At 35.3% G+C, this 20,957-nt stretch overlaps 6 protein-coding genes across 9 annotated transcripts; 4 read left to right on the top strand and 2 right to left on the bottom strand.

The window, feature by feature from the left end:
- The first annotated feature begins 552 nt into the window (after positions 1-552).
- Positions 553-1,487, top strand: LOC105767924 (photosystem I reaction center subunit VI, chloroplastic). The gene is made up of 3 exons (XM_012587517.2): positions 553-734; positions 848-974; positions 1,195-1,487. Exons 1-3 carry the CDS (start codon positions 607-609, stop codon positions 1,372-1,374), a joined length of 435 nt encoding a protein of 144 aa, XP_012442971.1. The 5' UTR covers positions 553-606; the 3' UTR covers positions 1,375-1,487.
- On the bottom strand, positions 582-5,497 carry LOC105767920 (rop guanine nucleotide exchange factor 12). Of its 4 annotated transcripts, none has more exons than XM_012587512.2 (8): positions 5,106-5,497; positions 4,132-4,354; positions 3,864-3,980; positions 3,616-3,770; positions 3,428-3,502; positions 3,046-3,318; positions 2,628-2,948; positions 582-2,463 (listed from the first exon to the last, which is right to left on the bottom strand). In XM_012587512.2, the coding sequence occupies exons 2-8, from the start codon at positions 4,325-4,327 to the stop codon at positions 2,068-2,070; spliced, it is 1,533 nt and encodes a 510-aa protein (XP_012442966.1). In that variant the 5' UTR covers positions 4,328-4,354; positions 5,106-5,497; the 3' UTR covers positions 582-2,067. The 4 variants fall into 4 exon arrangements, with proteins under 4 accessions (XP_012442966.1, XP_012442967.1, XP_052486664.1 ...); XM_012587513.2 differs by having other exon boundaries at positions 4,132-4,239; positions 5,106-5,495; XM_052630704.1 differs by lacking the exon at positions 4,132-4,354 and having other exon boundaries at positions 5,106-5,495.
- Positions 5,498-6,516: 1,019 nt separating this feature from the next.
- LOC105767921 (glyoxylate/hydroxypyruvate/pyruvate reductase 2KGR) lies at positions 6,517-9,753 on the top strand. The gene is made up of 2 exons (XM_012587514.2): positions 6,517-7,061; positions 9,082-9,753. The coding sequence occupies exons 1-2, from the start codon at positions 6,639-6,641 to the stop codon at positions 9,598-9,600; spliced, it is 942 nt and encodes a 313-aa protein (XP_012442968.1). The 5' UTR covers positions 6,517-6,638; the 3' UTR covers positions 9,601-9,753.
- Positions 9,754-9,888: 135 nt separating this feature from the next.
- On the top strand, positions 9,889-10,771 carry LOC105767922 (uncharacterized). The gene is made up of 2 exons (XM_052630705.1): positions 9,889-10,346; positions 10,513-10,771. Exons 1-2 carry the CDS (start codon positions 10,143-10,145, stop codon positions 10,591-10,593), a joined length of 285 nt encoding a protein of 94 aa, XP_052486665.1. The 5' UTR covers positions 9,889-10,142; the 3' UTR covers positions 10,594-10,771.
- Positions 10,772-11,991: 1,220 nt separating this feature from the next.
- Positions 11,992-17,269, top strand: LOC105769665 (protein disulfide isomerase-like 1-6). Its single transcript, XM_012590440.2, has 12 exons — positions 11,992-12,716; positions 12,838-12,967; positions 13,728-13,890; positions 14,176-14,294; positions 14,790-14,870; positions 14,945-15,034; positions 15,128-15,199; positions 15,283-15,351; positions 15,748-15,828; positions 16,138-16,272; positions 16,731-16,784; positions 16,862-17,269. Exons 1-12 carry the CDS (start codon positions 12,196-12,198, stop codon positions 16,955-16,957), a joined length of 1,611 nt encoding a protein of 536 aa, XP_012445894.1. The 5' UTR covers positions 11,992-12,195; the 3' UTR covers positions 16,958-17,269.
- Positions 17,270-17,562: 293 nt separating this feature from the next.
- LOC105770314 (sulfite exporter TauE/SafE family protein 3) lies at positions 17,563-20,473 on the bottom strand. Its single transcript, XM_012591458.2, has 11 exons — positions 20,257-20,473; positions 19,973-20,132; positions 19,668-19,868; positions 19,517-19,581; positions 19,311-19,433; positions 19,143-19,229; positions 19,002-19,052; positions 18,687-18,908; positions 18,423-18,516; positions 18,041-18,181; positions 17,563-17,914 (listed from the first exon to the last, which is right to left on the bottom strand). Exons 1-11 carry the CDS (start codon positions 20,455-20,457, stop codon positions 17,829-17,831), a joined length of 1,431 nt encoding a protein of 476 aa, XP_012446912.1. The 5' UTR covers positions 20,458-20,473; the 3' UTR covers positions 17,563-17,828.
- Positions 20,474-20,957: the final 484 nt, after the last annotated feature.

The following is a 20,957-nucleotide window of genomic DNA, read 5'->3' as shown; positions in this document are numbered from 1 at the left end:
ATCTCAATTTTATAAGATAACAATTTATGTATATTGTGAGATTTGAATATGAAATAATTGTGTTGATAAAAAATATTTGAAATTATGGTTTAATTATAAAGTATCTTATATTTTGATTGATATTAAGTATTAGATTTAGTTTTTGAAAGTTTTATTTTTTTATAAAGAAAAATTAAATGGATACTGCTAATTAATTCTACGTGGGATTATATATTTTAACATTAGATACAGAAGTATGAGAATATGATATAAAAGATAATTAATTGTCAAACAAGATACATAACATAAATATGTCTAATAAGAAAACATAACATAAATTTAAATATATAAATACAAAAATCTAAACATAGCAATATTTAATTTCTTATTGGTTCTTTGAGGCGATGAACGTGGCCCATTAGTTTTTTGAGGATCATAAAATGGATAGCCTTATCTGGGTTTGATCCACGTGGCAGGACCTAAATGGAACTCCATATCTCTCTTGAGAAAACCCAGTTTGCCACGTGTCCTGTTGAGATCCATTTCAAAGATCAAAAACCCAAACACCCCACTGCCAACTGAACTGAACTGAAAAAAAAAGGCAGTTAGGAACCAGAAACCAAGGCAATGGCTTCTCTTGCAACCTTAGCTGGTGTTCAACCAACGACCATCAAGGGCCTTGGTGGCAGCTCTCTCAATGGAACCAAGCTCTTGGTGAAGTCAACTCGCCAGAGTTTCAAACCCAAAAACTACAGGTAACCCCAAAAGCTTAATTTCTTACCTGCAGATCCCTACTGTTTAAATTCAGCCCATTTGTGTATAAATTTATTTTTAAAATAAAAAAAAAGTGTACCTCCTTCTTTGATAGGGCTGGTGCTGTGGTAGCAAAGTATGGTGATAAGAGTATATACTTTGATTTGGAGGATATTGGCAACACAACTGGGCAATGGGACTTGTATGGGTCCGATGCACCTTCACCGTACAACCCACTCCAGGTTTGACCCTTATTCTCTGTTTTGATGAATTTGGTATCTGAGAAAAGATTTGCAGAGTAATTTTATACAGGCCATACTGTAATATTTGGTGGCTTTCTTGCTTTAGTTGATTGATAACTGAATGAAGTCTGATGCTGTTTGGTTTTATTGATTGTGGAACTCAAGAAACGAATTATTTGCATTAACTAACAGAAGTATGGTCAAATGTTTGGAATTGCAGAGCAAGTTCTTTGAGACATTTGCAGCTCCATTTACCAAGAGAGGATTGTTGCTCAAGTTCCTGATCTTGGGAGGCGGTTCCCTCGGTCTTTACCTCAGTGCCACTGCTTCCGATGACCTTCTACCGATCAAGAAAGGTCCGCAACTCCCACCCAAGCCTGGGCCGCGTGGCAAGATCTAATTTAGTTAAACTCTTTAAGCTTTTCATTGTATGTATCTTGTTTCACTTTTCAAACATGTAATCCTAAAATGTGACCTTGGCTATCGATCCAATGACATTTGTTTCACGCTTAACTGGTGCATTGCTTTCAGCTTTAAAATTTCTTCTCTTTGACAACGATCCTATCCCTTCTGATTACTGATCTGAACTGTCATTGAAGAACTAATAATATGTCCATTGCCATTGGATTTAACAACTGCCTAATTCTCTGGACAAATTGTAGATTTGAATGCTGAATTCTTGTAATATATCAGAAAGCAGATCTGCACTACCAAGTAAGTGATACACTGTTTGAAAAATCTAGCAAAATTTGCCAAAATGTACAATTTCACAAACAAATAGAAGAAACAACCACGAAGAAACATGATTTCTTTCCATGGCTATGAATCTAGAAACACCTTTTGTCTTGGTTTCTAAAGGTATTAATATATGGAGTGGCTTTAAACTCCAGAGTTTTAGTTGTCTTCCCTATTTACAAGAGGAAGAATAGAGCATACATAATGAAACAAGCAGCCCACAAGTCAAGAGTAATCCCATTTAGGTTGAAAAAAACCTATAGTTGAAGGTCAAGCTTTCTCACACTTAATATTCCTCTATCTATAACACACACTCTCTCTATTCTCTATCTGCTTCCAGTTTTTATAGTCTCCTCTATTAATGGCGTTCCGTAGGGCTTCTTACTCCGGCCAAGCTCTCAAGATAGGACTTCTTGCTAGTGTTTGTCACTACGTTTAGCTTTTGCATGCTTGGTTCAACATCTATGGATCCGTCATCTGAGTCCATCCTATCGTCGTAGTCATTTTGATCCATGGTCCAAGTAAGTAAATCTGATAGGGTTTTTGCGTTCGCTGTTTCCACATCATATCTTGGACTTGTAGACACTGAATTAGGCTGGCTGTCGTCCTTTAAACTGTTGCGTTTGCATGGCTGTGGATTAGGATTTTGGGTAATATTATCAGCTTGGAGGACATCTTCGATTCTCGATAAGACTGTAAAGGCCAAGCTCTCCAGTATTCTCGAATAGCTCTCTAGGAGAGCTTGCCCAACATCCTGCGATCCAAACAAGAAATCCTCAAATAACTTGAACTGCCATTGATGTCGTAGGATACTAGGGAAAAAGCAACAATACATAACAATGATGCAGTGCTTAAACAAAGGGGGTCATCACAATGTGTTATAAAGTTTCTATCTGCAGTTGACGTACAAGTACATACCCGGTTGTATTGGATTTTACTGATGTCTAGTGAAGATTGAGGAAGTCCAGGGAACCGATGTTTGATAATGTGTAAGATGGTTTCAGCTCTCTCCTCGAATAGCTCTCTCTTCTCAAAGCTAACACCAGAACCCCAACCCGATTTTCCGTCCTTTTGGGTCATCTTTCTCTTCCATATGACTATTGATGCCTCAAGTCTGTTCTTGAGGTCTAAAATCTTGTGCTCGGACGATAAGTCCAGGGAGGAGAGAAATTGATCAGGGTCAAAGAATTCAACTGTGATACTCCTGTAAACTAAATCACCAAGACTAGCTCTCCCATTCTAGCAAAACATAAGTAAAATGTGATGAGGAAAGGGATTATGAGAACAGATTTTCAAGCAACATTGGATTATATTAGAAAATTTTTAAAGCTTTTACCTTAGGGAGGGCTTCAATGTAGTTTTCAGGGACCTCCATCTCTGAAAGAACTTGAGCATTAATTGACATTGCTGCTTTAAGCACTTGAGTCACAGATTCTTTTTGGCTCTGCAGATTTTTTCTGCTCTTATCTGAAAGTCCGTCTTCGGGAACTTTAACGGTAGGCAGCCACCATTTATCATCTTTTCTCTTGTGTTTTCCTTTCTCCGAGTCCGAGGCATCTTTTGACAAATAATAGAATTCATTCTGGTCCTTGAAGTTATCTAGACAATCCTGACCATTGTAAGTTATCATTAAATCAGGTTCTAGTTTGTTGCTTATAATCACCGAGAAAATCTAAGCTCAAATTAGCTTTAAAAAACCATAGACTCTATGTCCTTACAATCAGCATTGCATCAAGTTTCCGCAGGGCCGGAATGTTCATATGAAGATCTATACGTTGCTTTGTGACCATTATCTAAAAAAATTCAAGAAATAAAGATAGTTATAATAATTGACCCCAACAGAAAATGCATGTAGAGATATATCGCCTTATAATTACTCTGATGCTGGGGATGGGAGTTCGGATACCTCCATGTTGGATCCATCCTTGCCCTTCTGTTGGGAAGGAACAAGTTCAACAATGTGATCAGCGACAGACAACATCCAATCTATTTCTTTTCTCCACCTTAATTTCCTTTCAGGCGTCATAGGCTCTAAGCGGGATTGCTCACCAAAAACGGAAGCTGAAAGCCATTTAGGAACGAAAATCAAGCTAATTCTCAATTTTGTTATCATTCATATGGGAGAGACTATAAACATTCAGAAGGAGGAAATACCAGCAAGGTTGGTAATGGCGTTAGACAGTGCTAAAGCCGATGAAACTCCCTTCCCTCCACCTGACATATCCTCACCTAAGAGTAACTTCGCAAACTTTTCCTTCATCTGGTCCATATCTGAATTAAAAACCATTTCAGAATTTCTAAAACCAGCAAGCAAGCAATCATCTGTGCCAGGAACTAAAGATAGTTTATCTTAACCACTTTGTACTGTAAATATACATTAATGAGGACAACAATAGCAGTATAAACTAATACGGAAACTTGCCAGCTAAAAGCTGCTTTTCTCTGGCTTGGAAGGCAGCAGTTATTTCTTCAAAGGTTCGATTCAACTTGGGACACCTGTCGCTTTGAGGTTTCGAGTTGTGATCAAGAGCTGCTCCATCAAATTTAACAGCACTGTCAATGCTCAAACTCTTTGCATGTCTTCCTTTGTTATCATGTGAGTCCTTAAGACCAAACATATTAGACCAGGATCTGTCTTCTTCTTGCTGAACCATGTTCAAATGTTCTGTTTTTAGGTTTCAACAAGAACTTGAGGCCGAGGAGTCAAAACAAAAAGCAAGGAAGAGAATGGTATTGTGGTGGTGGTTTTTCGAGAGAGGTATGGAAGAGGGAAAGGAAGGAAAACATAAAAGTCCCCTCTTCCAAATGAATTTAGGGACGAAGTATGTTTCTTGGGGAATTTACACCTGTGAGTTGTGATTGTTTTGTTTGTTTTTCCATTTATGAGCAATGGCTTGAACGTGGGGTGCATGTTTTTTGGGACACTGGGAGTTGAGTAAAATGGTGGTTGCAAATTTAGATTATTCTATATATGTTGAAGGTTCTAGTTTCATTTCATTAATCTAAATTGGATGGTTCGTTTTCAATCTCTCAGTCAAATGTCTGCTAAATACCAGGAAGGATAAAACCGAATGCAAGCATTCACATATAGACACATACATTTTTATATTGATTGATAAGTATGGTTTCTCTTTCTATGATCTAATATTAGAACAAGCCCTGAACATCCCCACTAGGACCAGATGGATGGTTTTGATGGGTTGAAACTTGATAAAGGAATAAGTCCCAAAAACAGACTCAATTAACATACCAGATTCATCTAATATCCTAAAGTTGACTTGCAATGGTAATTTCACAATGAAAGTAAAATACAGATATATGTTTGACACGTATATATTTTATATACCAATATGTTAACAAGAACATGCTAGCCAGGGTGGATAAGAGATATATCACCTTGACTTGCAGAGTTGCAGTTGCTTCCTTTTCTCTAAAAACAGAGCTTTTCCTTGGCTGATGAAAGGCATTGGATTGTGGAGTCGAGTGTAGTTTATGATCCACTTCTAACCCACCAATTGGCCATTTACTCTAGTTTTGTTTCTCCTAAATCCTAATATTCAGATTCCTTTGTCGGGTGATGTTGCAGGCAACTAAATAAATTCGAGGGAAGTGTTGAAAAATGAAATAAGCAAAACAATGACAGGCAGGCAAGCTTAACAGATCCGTGAATCAACGCGATTGCCTAAATAAATAGTCACGGGTGTACTGTAATCAAATCTTTCACCTTTGCATTTATTCTTCATCATCAATCCTAATTATTTTCCTTCATATTTTCATATCTTTTAAGATTTTATCATCCTTATCTTAGAATATAAAAGAGTGAATTTCGAGGAAGAGAATAAAATTTTATTAAAATTTAAAATCCAGACCGAATCATTTATAGAAATAATGCAATAAATTCATTTTTGATAAACCATGAAACACATCAATATGATGGACACGTTCCTAAATAATAATAAAATATTGCTCAAATAATAATAATACTAAGTAAGTTTACATGTTTTTTTCAGTAAAAGCTTATTCGGGACAAATACATCAACCTAACAATCAGAACAAAATCAAACTGTAAAATAATCTAATAGTTGGAAAGAAAAGAAAACCCTTTTACTATCCATACCAGCCACCTGAGGTTAGGACGTCGCTGCAACATTTTCATCACTCAACTTTAAAAACTTACAAATCATTACTAAATTATTAGTAAATTTATATTTTAATCATTAAATTTTAAAAAATTACAAAATAATCACTAGAAATATTCAAAAATTCTCATTTAAGTAATTGGTTATTAAATTTATTGTTGTATGGCCTTTTTTATTCGTACCACCTACATCGATCAAAAGCTCTTGTTCCCTTTCTATTCTACAGTTCAATTTCTTTTCATATACAATTTTGAACATCATGAATCTACAAATTAAAATCTAAACAATTTTCTTTTTCGATCTATGACACTAATCGTCTAAACGACCTGGATTTAAAGTATGTTCTTCTACTCATCTTTAGGTATTGATCCTAGGTGCCAATCGTTGAATCGTTACTTAAAGCTCACTAACTAGATTTAAAAAAAAAACTTTAATAATCCAATGACTTAGAATAAAAACTTCTGAATGATCTAATAATATAATTGGATACTTTTAAACAATTTAATAATTATTTTATAAGTTTTTAAAATTAAATAACTGAAACTTAAATTTATTAATAATTTAGTGCGGTTGGGTATAATTTTCGGTATAATTTACCCAAGTAATCATTCATTTAAATCGGTAAATTAATCCAACAGCCCCACCTATCCTTTTTCTGAGCATTCTCGGCCTTTCATTTTTTCAACTGGTTCACAGCCCGCAATCAATCCCCATCGCTGCTCTCTTTTCACTCTCCAGGCTTATTGGACTTGGAAATTCCACCTTACTATCTCTCACAATTCAATCAACTATGGAATCCATTGGAGTTCTCATGGCTTGCCCCATGAACTCTTACCTCGAACAACAACTCGAGAACCGTTTCAAGCTATTCAGATTCTGGACAGTGCCGGACAAATCATCCTTTCTGGCTTCTCACAAGGACTCAATCCAGGCGGTCGTCGGAAACGCCTTTGCCGGTGCCGATGCTAAGCTGATCGAGGCGTTGCCCAAGCTGGAGATTGTTTCCAGCTTCAGTGTGGGGCTTGATAAGATAGATTTGGCCACGTGTAAAGAAAAGGGTATCCGAGTTACCAACACCCCTGACGTTTTGACTGAGGACGTGGCGGATTTGGCGATCGGTTTGATGTTGGCGGTGTTGAGGAAGCTCTGTGAGAGTGATCGGTTTGTGAGGAGTGGCAAGTGGAAGAGAGGGCAATATGTGTTGACTACTAAGGTTTGTTGGCTATTTTCCTTGGCATCATTGTTGAGTTTGGGTTTGCTTGCTTCGTTGAATACGTTTCGATTTTATTGGTTTTTATGTGTTGATGATTTTTATGATATTGGTATTTCTGTTGAATTTGTTCTTCTTGACTGTTTATCTAGTACCTTCATTTTGCAGAACTCGGTAATTTTTTATAGTCAAGAACTCAGTTTGTTTTTGAATCTCTAATTTGTGGGTTTCTGGAATAATTTAATCTATGGAAATGGAAGCAATGAAAAGAAGACTGTAGACTTGTATTGTTGGAAGTACATTTGTTATAATTGTTCTGCATTGAAGAGGTACATTTGTCACGAATCCTATTTGAAGTTCATAATGAATTAACTGCACATTCTGCATGCTGATAAATAAAAATAGATGCCGTTTTGTCATTCGTGGTTTTCAAGTTGAATCTGTATATATCGCATTAATATTGTATATAGGCTCTGGGTCTGAAAGATTCTGGGGATGAAAGTCTTGCTTACGCTATTTTTAGTGCATACATTTAGTTTAAGATGCAATTGTGTCCTTGTAATCACAATTGGTTAGTGGTTTCTCTAGCCCTCTCTAGTAATTGCTTTGTGGTGGCTGCATTAGTTGACTTGGTGTTTTCAGGTATCACAAATAATCAGTAGACTTTCTTATCTTTCTGCTCGATGATTATGCAAGCACTACTGCTGCATTACTAGTTTCCTCTCTTTGTACTTCAGCATGATCAGTACATACAGTAATTTTTAATTGTCTACAGTGATTTTTGGTCTTCTTAAAATTGAGATGCATTTGGCTTTTATCTCATGTTCACAGTTGATAGAAAGCACTAGTAAGAGTGAGGTTTTATGAGCAAAATGTTCATCACTTTAAACACTTATAGTTCTGCAAATTGGTGAGATATATGATCTTTTTTTCCCTTTCTATTCTTGAATTGTGAGTCTGAGCCAAGGATGTGTTAGTTTAAGTCTGGTTGATTAAATAAATCTGGTGTTCAGGCTGCCATTACCATCTTATTCATTTGAAAGATAAAATAGGCCACATGTAGCACCATAAGGCATGCATCTGTGGTACTATATCGCTTTATTGTTGTCCTATTTCTATCATATTTGGATTTTGGACATTGAGGTAGATACATGTTTGAATGCAGCAATCAGACATGAGTGACTATTGGACTTCTGTGTGATCTCTGATATGTATTGCAACTCGGAACGATACTTTGTAGTTATGGTTGTTCCCTTACTTATCCGGCTAATGAAACTCAAACGGTTTTAGAAATGAGCACAGAGGTGGTATAAACTGCTTAGGAGATAGGGTACAAACTAATTTTGATATTATTGATTCTTCTACAAACGGTCAAAGTTTTGTGAATTAGCTAAATGGATTACTGATTAGCTATTACGTCGTGCTTGATTCCTCCATTACATGATTATGTCCCTCATTATATTTCTTGCCATCGGTGTCTCCTGTTTATTTAGATAAATTAATTTCCTTTTTCAACTTAGTAGAAATTAGTGCAGAAAGCAAGGGCATTAAGCTACAAGTCCTGCAACTGTGGCCCTCACTCTAATGATAATATACCGTTTCTGCTTTTCATGAGGTTTTAATCAGTCTTTCATGCAAGTAGGACAATAAGTCTGTAGCTACTTTGTCCATGCTTTGTACTAAAAATCATTCATTTGATTTCCATGCTCGACTATGAGCATCTGCTTGAGAAGAGTACAACGGTGTGTGCATATTGTGTCGTTGAATTTGCTTTTTGAAGTGCTTTACTCACCTTTGAGAAGTTTCCTTCTCAACTTTCAAAAGAAGTGAAGTGTTTGCCTAGACTTTATTCGGTTCCTAAGATTAAGAATGATTGAATTGAATCCTTATTTACTTGGTTCTCCTTGTATATATGTCTGCGTTACTTTATATTTTAGTATACCAGATTAAAGGGTTCCTTTTTCCCTTTGTTCACTTTGTTTCCGTTCCTTTTTTAACAAGTACCATTTTTCAACTATTTCAGTTTACTGGAAAAAGAGTTGGCATTATTGGGCTGGGAAGAATTGGCATGGCAATTGCTACGAGAGCTGAAGCATTTAGCTGCCCTATTAGTTACTACTCTAGAACAGAGAAACCAGAAATCAAATACAAATACTATCCAAGCGTTGTTGAGCTGGCTGCCAACTGCGATATCTTGGTTGTTGCTTGTGCACTGACTACAGAGACCCACCACATCATCAACAGGGAAGTCATCGATGCATTGGGTCCAAAGGGTGTTCTCATCAACATCGGGAGAGGCCCTCATGTTGATGAACCCGAGCTGGTTTCTGCATTGGTTGAACACCGGTTAGGAGGTGCAGGGCTTGATGTGTTTGAACATGAACCCGAAGTACCGGAAGAGCTTTTTGGGCTTGATAATGTGGTGCTCTTACCTCATGTAGGTAGCGGTACGGTGGAAACCCGCCAAGCTATGGCTGATCTTGTGATTGGGAACTTGGAGGCACACTTTCTGAAGAAACCACTATTAACTCCTGTGGTTTAGTTGTGCTATATTAGTTGATTGCCATTTTCAGATCGGCGCCTCTCATTTATATTTTCATGATTATGAGGACATTGTACGGTAGAACCTTATTCCTATGGGGCATCAATGTTGATTGCAATTAGAATAAAAGTTTAACCATCCTTTGTTGATTAATTATAACTGATTACATATTACCAATTTAAACATAGAAGATGCCAAAGTTTTAGATCTCCATTGTCATGATTCGACCTGTTTAAGAATTGGTTGGATAGGTTTGTTCTGTTCGGTTGGGCCTTTTGACAAAGTGATTCGTCAATGTTTGAGTTAAGGATCCCTAAAATTACCTCTCTGATGGACCTTCCCTCGTTTTCCTCCCAAACAACCGTCCTCACCGACGAGTGGGAGCTCTGCAACGACGATGGATTCATCTACAAAGGCGAGAAACGCCACCGCGTTCTTACCGAACCATCTTGTTTCCGGCAGATCCCGAGGAAGAAGAGAAACGAAGGAGAGAGTGGAAGAGGAAAACTCTTATCTAAGTGAAGGAGAAGTAGAATAAAGAGATGAAGCAGTGGGAGGCTTTGGAGAACGCTTTGAAGTCAATGCAAGAGAAGGCTTTAGATTTTCAATTTCAACAGCAAGAAAGAAGGAAATCAAGGGAGAAAGAAGAGGAAAAGGGAATCGCGTCGTTCTCAGGGTCGGAGAACATAGATAAGGATAAGAAGGATAACGACTTTGGCTCTTTGGTTGATGAGCTTCTTTTGCTGGTAAATTATGGAATTAATTTTGTTACCCTTTTTTGTTAATAATCTTTGCTAATTTTAGTTAATTTTTCAAAAACTAAATTAAGTATTACTATGAAATCATTAGAATGTATATTAATTCTGAGTTCTTCTCCTAAATATGAGTTTCCTTGTAAAATCTGAATCGCAGACAGAAGCTCATGAAATGGTAATTCATGATGTTTCGAATCTGTGTGACATAGCAGAAGCAGTATGTGATGCACAGGAGTAGCAAATGAAGCAATCTTATTTCGATCTTCATGTTTGGGCATTGCTTTGTGATGAGTAAGTCTTTTAGGATTGTTCTTATCTGTTAAAAAAAGAACAAATTTGATCACGGCGACCCTCTAGCTATAATTTTTGTGTAACATATAATGTTGATAGATAGTAATGCTCTGAAAAGGCCTCATTTAATATAATGTTGTATGAAATTTTGCATTTTGTGATTTTCTTCATTTAAAATTTTATGTTATTTAGATTCATATAAGTGTTGGATATGAATATATGTCCAACATGAATATTTTTTAATTTTTTTTTATTTAAAGAAACATGCTTATATTTATACTAACTCGAAGTTTTATCAAGATAAATGTCTCACCCTCTATGTAGAGCTTAAAAGTTTGAAAATTAAGAAGTTTTGTTGGGTATATCTTCTCAAGGTAAGTAAAAGCCTTCTTGGTGTGCATTTGGGATGTTATGGCATGGTAAATATAGTTGTGCCATGTTCTGCATTTGGGTCATGATGGTACCAGCCAGGATGAGAAATTTGTGTTCCCATGCAACTTTGACACAGCGGTGTGATTGAACTTTGACACACGAAGAATGAGTTTGAAAAAAATTGCATTTCTCGTGTAAAATAGTCTTTTGCATTTTGCACACTAGCAATTGTATATTTTATAAACTGCAATCTATAAGTAACAATGCCACTAATTATAGAGACTATTGGAATTTAAACATCAAACATTTAAACATATATTTTTAAAAATGGTTGCATGAACCAATAAGATTAAGTTACGATTTGGAATTGTGTTGCTTTTTATCTTAGATTTTTTTTAAAGAATATCATCTTTACTTGGATCAAACATGCAAAATGGTGCTGAAATTCCATTGACACTTAAAAGAGGAACATGGTCGTAACACTTGTGAGGATGAGGCAGTAGAGGCAAATTTCTTTGCCTTCCGCTCGACGACGAGGCGTGCACACAATGACCGAAGTCGTTTCTGTATGAAGATTTGCATTTCTAAACATGCACCATTTCCGAGTTGTTTATTTTTTATGACAAGTTACTCGAGTTTAGTCTCTTTTTTTTTTTTTGGTCTGAAGAGTTTACTCATTTGATTCAGCCATATTTCATAATCTAATATTTACTATATTTTGCAAGATTTCGAAGTCTTTTTATACATAAAAATAGCGTTGACCATCCCAAGAGCCAAGATTTACAGTTCATTTCATTCCCTCTATAAAATAACTCAAATTGGTCCAATTTAATTTATTTAATAACATATAAATATTTTATAGATAAAATAAAAAATACTATAATACAAAAAAAGAAAAAATAGAGGAAGATATGAAGGGTCCACCAGTGTCCAAACTCCAAACTCGAAATAATTTCAGTTCATTTTTGACCGACAAAACTCTTTACAGTTACAAATCTCTCCTCTAATTTAGCTTCAGCTTCGCCTAAACACGCGCTATCCTTTAAAGCCTGTTTCTGAGGGAAAAGAAAAAACCCAGAAAAAAAAATCGCTTCCTCCTCAGATCTGATCCAAACCCTCAGATTTCTTAACCCCCATTGCAAAAATCTCGAAAACCCTCCTTAGAAACTAAATCACCATGCTTTTCTCCAAAAACCCCCCTTCAAGATTCCTTCTTCTCACTCTCACCTTTGTCCTACTACTCTCTTTTTCCATAAACATCAATGCATCTGATCCCACCAACTCTGAAGATGATTCTGATGACCTCGAACAGCTTTTAGCCTTGGATGAACAAGAAGATCAGCTACCAGAAGACCAAGACCAAGAGTCTAGCAGTAGATTTTCAGAAGCAGAGGTGTTAAGTAAAGCACAAAGGATAGTTCTTGAGCTTAACAGTGATAATTCCAAGAGGGTCATTGATGAGAACGAGTTTGTTTTGCTTTTGGGTTATGCTCCTTGGTGCGTTAGGAGTGCTGAGCTTATGCCTCAGTTTGCTGAAGCTGCCACTTCTTTGAAAGAATTGGGAAGTCCGGTTTTGATGGCCAAGCTTGATGCTGAAAGGTACCCAAAGGTGGCTTCTCTGCTTGATATTAAAGGCTTCCCTACTCTGCTTTTGTTTGTTAATGGCACTTCTCAAGCTTATACGGGTGGATTTTCAGCGTAAGTTGATCTTTTTTTCTTCGTTGAATTGTAAATAAATTTGGAGCAATTCATTCGCCTAGGAGGATTCATATAACAGACAATTGTGATTAATATATTGTTGGGCTGTTTTTCTTTTCAGGGAAGAAATAGTGATATGGGCAAGGAAGAAGACCGGTGTGCCTGTCATTAGAATAAACACGGTGACAGAGGCAGAAGATTTTCTTGAAAAGCACCACATGTTTGTGATTGGTCTTTTTGAGAAATTTGAGGTATGTTTACTTGAAGCATTTTCCGGATCATGTCTAGATATGGTTTATGAGTTATACAGTAAAGCCTGATTTGGGGCTATTAAATTTCAATGTCCCAGTTCTACGCCCTAATGATGCATCTTTAATCCTATGTTTTATGTAAGGAAATAATTTTCCTCTCTGAAAGTTGTTAGGTGAAGTCCTTGTGTTTCTCGACTATTCTGTGCTGCAGTCCTGGGTAATATTGAACCTATTGATGTTCTAATTTGGCTCTTCTGAAGTTGTCCTGTAAATTCCTATGTGATGGTTCTGATTTTAGAATAAGTTGATAGCATATGAGTACAAATTTTATGGCAAGATAAGTCATCATTGAGGCATTGCCTAGGTTCTCCTTTACTATCACTTTCTTTAGCCCATTCTATTCTCTTGTATGGAAATCTTCTTTGATGTGGAAAATAAGAACTTACAAGCAGTCATTTAGATGCATTGTTCCAAAAGATTTAGTTCCCGGAAAACCTAGTTTCAATTCTGTCGTACAAGTTGATGCAGACTAACAACCTCATTGCGCACAGTCACTTTGATGTCAAGTAGGGATGCAATTCTAGACTTTTAACGCATTCAAATTCAAATTCATATTGTCTTTTATTTTAATATTTCTTCTCACACTCCCCATTCTCCAAGTTGCATTGCTTATATTTACATATTATATATTAGATGTTTTCTACTGCATCGATTTTTGCTAATGCACTAGGGGAATGTACTTATCATGGTATTCTTGCAGGGATCTGATTATAAAGCATTTATAAAGGCAGCTATGTCTGACAATGAAATCCAGTTTGCTGAAGCAAGCAACATTGAGGTGGCTAAACTTCTCTACCCAGATATCAAAGCTACTAATTTCCTTGGGATTGTTAAAAGTGAACCAGAAAGGTACACTGCTTATGGTGAGTTCGCAATCTGGAAAACTGCTTTTTGTGAATGGTTCATTAGTTATTTAGCTTCTAATTTTACATCTCTTTCCTTTGAGTGGTTCATATTTGAATATGAAAATTATTGACTTATAATCAGTGATTGTCCGGAGTAATACCAAGCAAGACAGTTCATAAAATTATGGACTAATGACTTCCTCTGTTCTTGGCTTCTTTTTTATTTTATGTCGGTTGCTTATATTTATATCAGCCAACCAGAATTATTGATGAGATTAGTAACATATACGTTCGGTTTTACAGACGGTACATTTGAGATGGAGAACATTTTGCAGTTTCTGGACTACAACAAGTTTCCCTTAGTTACTAAATTGACTGAACTGAATTCTGTCAGAGTTTACTCCAGCCCCGTCAAACTTCAGGTTTCCATGCTTTGAACTTGACCTTATCTTTAGTTGTTTACTATGTTAATGGTTTCTTTTCCTTTCCGTATATAACTATTTCATCTTTTATTTTTTTCAAATACAAACTTAAAAAAAGCAATGGTATGAGAGTGAGTAAGTAAAGTGCTTGGATTTTGCATAGTGATTAAAATTTTCATGAGTGTCTATTTGTAAAAATATGTTTACAATTTGGCTAGTGTTACTACATCATTTGGCCTGATGAGTTGATTTGGGTGTAACTGGAAAAATCTGTATTGTTGTATTTTAAATATTCTACCAACGCTAATGTGCTGGGACGTTAATCAAGGACGAGACAATGTTATGGAAGTCAACGTGGGTTTGTTTTCTGATATGTACTCTTTTTTTTAGTTATCTTATGGTTGTATTTTCGCCTTCATACAGTTGCATAAAGTTTTCACCATTTCTCTTGGAAACTCAAGCAGTGTTGTGAATTTACCTTTCCTTACCCATCAGGTTTATGTCTTTGCGAAAGCTGATGATTTCAAGACTCTTCTTGAGCCTCTTCAAGATGTTGCAAGAAAGTTCATAACAAAGGTATTTGGATTTACTACTTGACAGTTTGAGATTTTGGTGCAAAAAGATTCATATCTTTTTCTCTTGTGATGCAGGTGATGTTTATTTATATAGACATTGTTGATGAAAACCTTGCAAAGCCTTTCTTAACCTTGTTTGGGCTTGAGGAATCAAAAAACACTTTGGTCGGTATTTCCTTTTGGCAAATGATCATCTTTTAACTGCAATTACATATCTTTTTGGTAAATTGATGAAATATATTTGTATCTGCCTGATAGGTGACGGCATTTGATAACAAAGGCAGCTCGAAGTACTTGTTGCAGTCCGACCCAACCCCAAGCAACATAGAAGTAACAATTGAGCTCTATAGATATTACCTTTAAGGAAATATTTATTCAGAAAACTAATATGGAGTTCCGAATTGGTTTTACAGGAATTTTGCTCTGGGCTTCTGCATGGTTCTATCTCAACATACTTCAAATCACAGCCAATACCAGATAACGTGAGGGTCAAGTTTTGTGTTTCTCTAATTTCTCTTACGTAATGCTTGGTGGATATGTTTAGACTCATCTGATTTGTAATTGTTCTGTTTGAAACTATAACTTCTATTAAAATGTACATGTATGCTTTTGAGTCTCTTTTTCAGTTATTTGAATTCACCTTTGAGCAGCATTATTCCTACGATTTTGCCATGCATTGAAAGTTGTCATCCTATAATCCTGGCATTTCTTGTGAATGTTGAAGAAAAAAGAAAAAATAAATGCGTCATCAAAAGCATTATGTTGATGCAAGAAGTTCCTTTCTGCGCATACAAAAGATATCTTCTGTCTAAGCTGCTGAAATTTGAATTTATATTTTATCCGACTTCCAACAAACTTTTGTATTTTGAAATTTGCAGAATAATGCAAGTGTGCTAGCTGTCGTGGGAAAGACATTTGATGACTTGGTCTTGAACAGTCCCAAGAATGTTCTTTTAGAGGTATCAATCTTCTGTACATCCCATGCTTTATTAGTATATGCCAATGAGATGTGCAAACTAACTTAATCCTTCTAGAGTTCCATCTGAAGAATGAAAATACAGGGTGACTGGATTCACTTGCATGCATGGCATCCATGTCCGTTTCTATTATATATATAGATAGATACACAATTAGATTGATGGTAGTAATTTGCAGCATTTTAACTATATCACCTGCTATATACTAATTTATATCTGGACTCGACAAGTTTGCTGTAATATATGCTTAACTCTAAAAAAAGGTCTTACTCTTTTATTGTTACAAAACAGGTATATACCCCGTGGTGCATCAATTGTGAGACCACGAGCAAGCAGGTTGAGAAATTGGCTAAGCATTTTAAAGGCTTGGACAGTCTCATCTTTGCTAAGATTGATGCTTCTGCTAATGAACATCCAAAACTTCAGGTATGCTTTATAAGAAATCGATCAGTTTCTATACCTTAAAACTGAATACCTGTTTAACTTTCCTCGAAAAGATACCTTGATTGTTGAAAGACTGTCAATTATGTTCTATGTCCATTTTTTAAACCATTCCTTGGGGGCATTCAGCCTTTATTATCTTGGATCAAGAGTCATAAATCAAGCCAAATTTGTATCTTATCTGAGCCTATCTCATGGATTTTGCTCCTACTTGCCATGTACCAATCTATTATGATTCTGTGCCTTAGATGAGATCAAAACTCTTGAAAGAGATATCTGTTCTTTTTCTAGGATCCTTAGCTCCCATATACTTCATGATTCTCGAGTGTGAAAAAAACAAAGGAACCAAATCAATTACATATGGAATTCTTTGATTGTTTTTCATTTACATTCAGGTTGCACATTGATGACACCAAGATTCTTGTCATTGTTTATCATTTCAGGTTGACAACTACCCGTCACTCTTTTTATACAAAGCTGGTGATAAAGACAATCCGGTAATCATTATTAACAATATTCACTTCGTCTTATTTGTTTAGCACCATCTGACATAGTGATCCATTTTACTTTGCAGATCAAACTTTCAACAAAATCTGGTTCAAAAGAACTAGCAGCCTTCATTAACAAACAAGTGAGACCCAAAGATCAAGCGGCCAAAGATGAACTATAGGACATATATAGTTAAGAATACCTAAACACTTTAATCGCAGCCCTCAAGGCCACCCAAAAATACAGGGAAAAAAGGGGCTCTTAAGTTTTGCAAACTCCCTTTGGTATATGTTAGGATTGGTTACAATAGTCAATAAGATTTAGGTCCTGAGATTCTTCCTCCTGTTGGGAAAGTTTGACAACTTGTAATTTGATTATGTTAATTTGACAAATTGATGTGTAAGGAAATTATACTAGTGTTATAGCAACATGCCTACAAGGAACAAGGCTTGAGTTTTATATTCATTAGTTTGAATTCTGGTGATTGGTGATAGATGCATTTCTATTCATTTATATGGGTTATATTAATATATATTAATTTAAAAGTGAAATAGAAATTATATTACTATTAGTGTAATTAAATAATAAAAAGGTTATAAAATAAGACTATATTAAAACACTTTTCAATTGGAAATTATAACTTTCTTTACGGAGGACCAAACACATTAAAAGAAATAACATTGAAGTTTTCTATTGTTTTCCTTATTGTAGGCTTATGAGTGTGTGTTACTTCATTAAACGTAAATTTATGCAGAATTGCTGTTTAAACTTACAGTCATTTCTCGGATACCATTCATGAAATTATAGAAGTGTACTACATACGTATCATAAAAATCATTATTCTAAAAAAAACAAATTGAATATTTGACAACACATTCTGTTTCTTGCTAAAAAATGGATCATGCATTATCATAATTTAATGAAATCTGATTCTCTTATTTTGGTAATGGAGGCTTGGCCTCGTAACACGAAGTAGTACATCTATAATTGTGATATGTCTTGTTGTACAGGGGACTTTTGCAGTTAAATTTTCACTACTCTTCCAATTCAAGCTAAGGCTGATAGGAGCAAATATCATCAAGTCCCATATACTCCTTTCTTTCAATCCGTTTGATCATCTTAGCAATGCCTATCCCACCTGTTTTATTGCCATTTTTTTTTACATAATTTAAATCAAATTTGTCATTTCAATAATAATAATGACAGCATTAAAGAAAAAGGCAGTTCTATTGCAGGAATGTGAGAGTTGGGAAAAAAAAAATACCTAGTGAGATCGCACTACCAAATATCATTCCAGATAGAATGAAGATAATTATAGATGCCCTTCCCAGTATTTTGATCACTTTTCCCACTACATGTTGCCCAGCAAATGCTGCTATTGTGGCCACAACAGCCAGGTAAACAGCTGTTTCAACAACAAAAACGGTGAATAAGTCTCCCCCTAAGGTTTTTCAGTTAACCTACCATTTATTCGGACTGAGATTATTATTGGATATATGTGTCAAATACGAGAATGCTTAAATTAAAATTTTAATATTTTTCTCACATATTTAGATCATCATTTCTCTGTATTTACACTTGAATATTTAGAAAAAAAGAAAGGAAAAGAATGAAGACATTGTAATAACTTTCCAACAACATTATACCATAAGGGACTGGAAATCTTTTCAGAAGATAATATTCAATCACTGACATCGATGCTGAAAAAAACATGGCAAAGGTGGTCGTTGCACTTGACACCTACATAAGATCTCGTAAATCAGGTCAAAGTCAGTAGCTTTACAAGATTATTCACGATTATTTATGTTATCATGGTCAATTATATAATAAATATTGACAACAAAAAAAACTGAAATCGTAAAATGGCGATGCTAAACATTTTGGAAGGATTAAGATATCAAAGGAAGCACCTGAGGGGGGATCCCCATCTCCAGAAGAAGAGGACCCAAAATAAATCCTCCTCCAAGACCAAGCATCCCACCAAGTACACCAGCCAACACACCAAAGCCACAGTAAATCAGTAGCTTGTGGACTCGCCAAGTTGCCGCAACATCCCCCTTTGATGCAATTTTTCTCCTCCCTTTGTACAAACAGATTGCCTCATATGAAGATACTCCAACAGCTACTGGGATCTACACAATGAATCAAACAATTTGTCAAACAAATTCCCAAGAACAGCTCTAAAGATTTAATAGCTTACATATGAGCTTGAAATTTGAAGTAACCTGCAACAAATTCAATACCCAGTATTCTACTGAACATGTTGTTGAATAATTCTGCAGGTGAAACATATAGGGTTTGTGTTAGTTCCTTCAGCCTCAAGAATGTTGTAAGAGTAAATAATTCGTGAAAGGAAATTGATTGACCTTAGCCATCTGTAAAGCAAGGATTACCACCCAGACAGCAGTTAGAAGTCCAAGCTCTTTCCAGCATATGTTATCAATAAAAGACACCTGTGAAAATGGAAACCATGATATGATTGAGATAAAGATTGTGGGAAAATATATTTAGAACTAGAGTTTCATGGGACTTACCTTTGATTTTTTTGATTCATTGCTTCCTGTTTGTTTGCCATTTGTAGTAACTTGTTCTTCATTTTGGGTTTTGACTTCCACTGCATTATCGTTAGTATTTAATTCCAGCTGCCTTCCTGCTTCCTAAGAAAATAAAGATGCAAGTGAGAGAAGGGCTGAGCAAGAATAAGTAGCACAGAAAATGAGATACAAACATATTTAAGCACCTTCTTCTTGATGGTTTCCTTTTTCCATGTTTGAACACCTTTGAGGAATGACTTACTTGACATGACTGCATTTATATACAAGCTTATCAGAATACTTGTCGAAGAGACGGAACATGAAGAAATATCAGACTTGAAAACATTTAAATTATACCTAAGAAGACAATAATTAGCAAAATTGTGATCATCCAATCCGGAAAGATCACGTTGAATCCAACTCCAATACTAATTCCCAAAACCAACATTGGCTGAAATAGAAGTGCTAAGTCATAGTCAATCAGAGGCAGTTCAAGTGATGGATGCCTTTGCCTTATATTGTAGCATACTGTTGCAGCTGCCGCACCAGTAACCATACCTAACCACAACAAAACAACCGATTTCATTTCGTCTTCTTTCTTTTTTCTCTATCAAGGTGCTAACTTTACTTGTAAAAATTGGTAAGGAAAGGATTATTCTTACATTTTGAGATTGCTGTTGACGATTTGGGATCAAACCCAATAATCAAGGTAAGCATGGGAACAAAAATACCGCCTCCTCCTACGCCTCCAACGCTACCAAAGGCTGCTCCAAGGAATCCAAGTATGGAACCCACCACAATTTTCCAACCAAATCTTATGTCCTGTAATTAAATTAACAAGATTTCTCAAATCACAAACTACTTTTTTTAAACTGATTGCAGACAGGAAAAGAAAATGTTCAAAATCTGGAAACGACATACGTGAAGATTGAGAGTTGAGACTTACAGGCCATTCATGTTCATGGCGAGGTTTATTGTTCTGTTCTAACAACTTAAATGCTTTTCGAACGTAGTTTTTCTCATTATAACCTGATTGTTCATGGTTCGAACTTGGTTCAGCTGTAACAAGCACTGAATCCACTGCAAGGAAACCGACCAATATTATTCCCGCCAATATCAATCGCCATCCTTTTGACGGAGCAGCCATTAAATGCCTTAAACCGATGAGCGTCTCTCTTTGTCTCTATCTCAATTATATAGGCATAATATGAACAATAAATACACAAAATTAATACAAATAAGGCAAAATAATTAATGGCATACAAAATATCAAATAGATGAGCAAAAAAACATTCCTTTAAAATATAAATGAAAACAAAAATAAATAACGAGTGAAGGAAATAAACAAAATTATAAAAAAAAATATAAATGATATAAGAGGTTTATATAATATATACATTGAAATTATGAAGAATAAAAAAACATACATAAGGATTTATACATACGAATGTGGATTATGAAATTAATAAAATATATAACGTATTTACGAAAATAAAGAAAATATATAAATATATAAATATATATAAATTAAAATATCTATTAAAAATATAAGTATATATATGCACATATAGATTATAAAATAAATATAGAGATTACGAAAATAATAATTACATATAAGTTATTTTAAAATAATAATAATAATAAAAT

Source organism: Gossypium raimondii, chromosome 5, assembly GCF_025698545.1.
Source record: "Gossypium raimondii isolate GPD5lz chromosome 5, ASM2569854v1, whole genome shotgun sequence".
Taxonomy (NCBI): Eukaryota; Viridiplantae; Streptophyta; class Magnoliopsida; order Malvales; family Malvaceae; genus Gossypium; species Gossypium raimondii.
The sequence above is the reverse complement of the archived record's forward strand: the minus strand, read 5'-3'. Positions and strand labels throughout refer to the sequence as shown.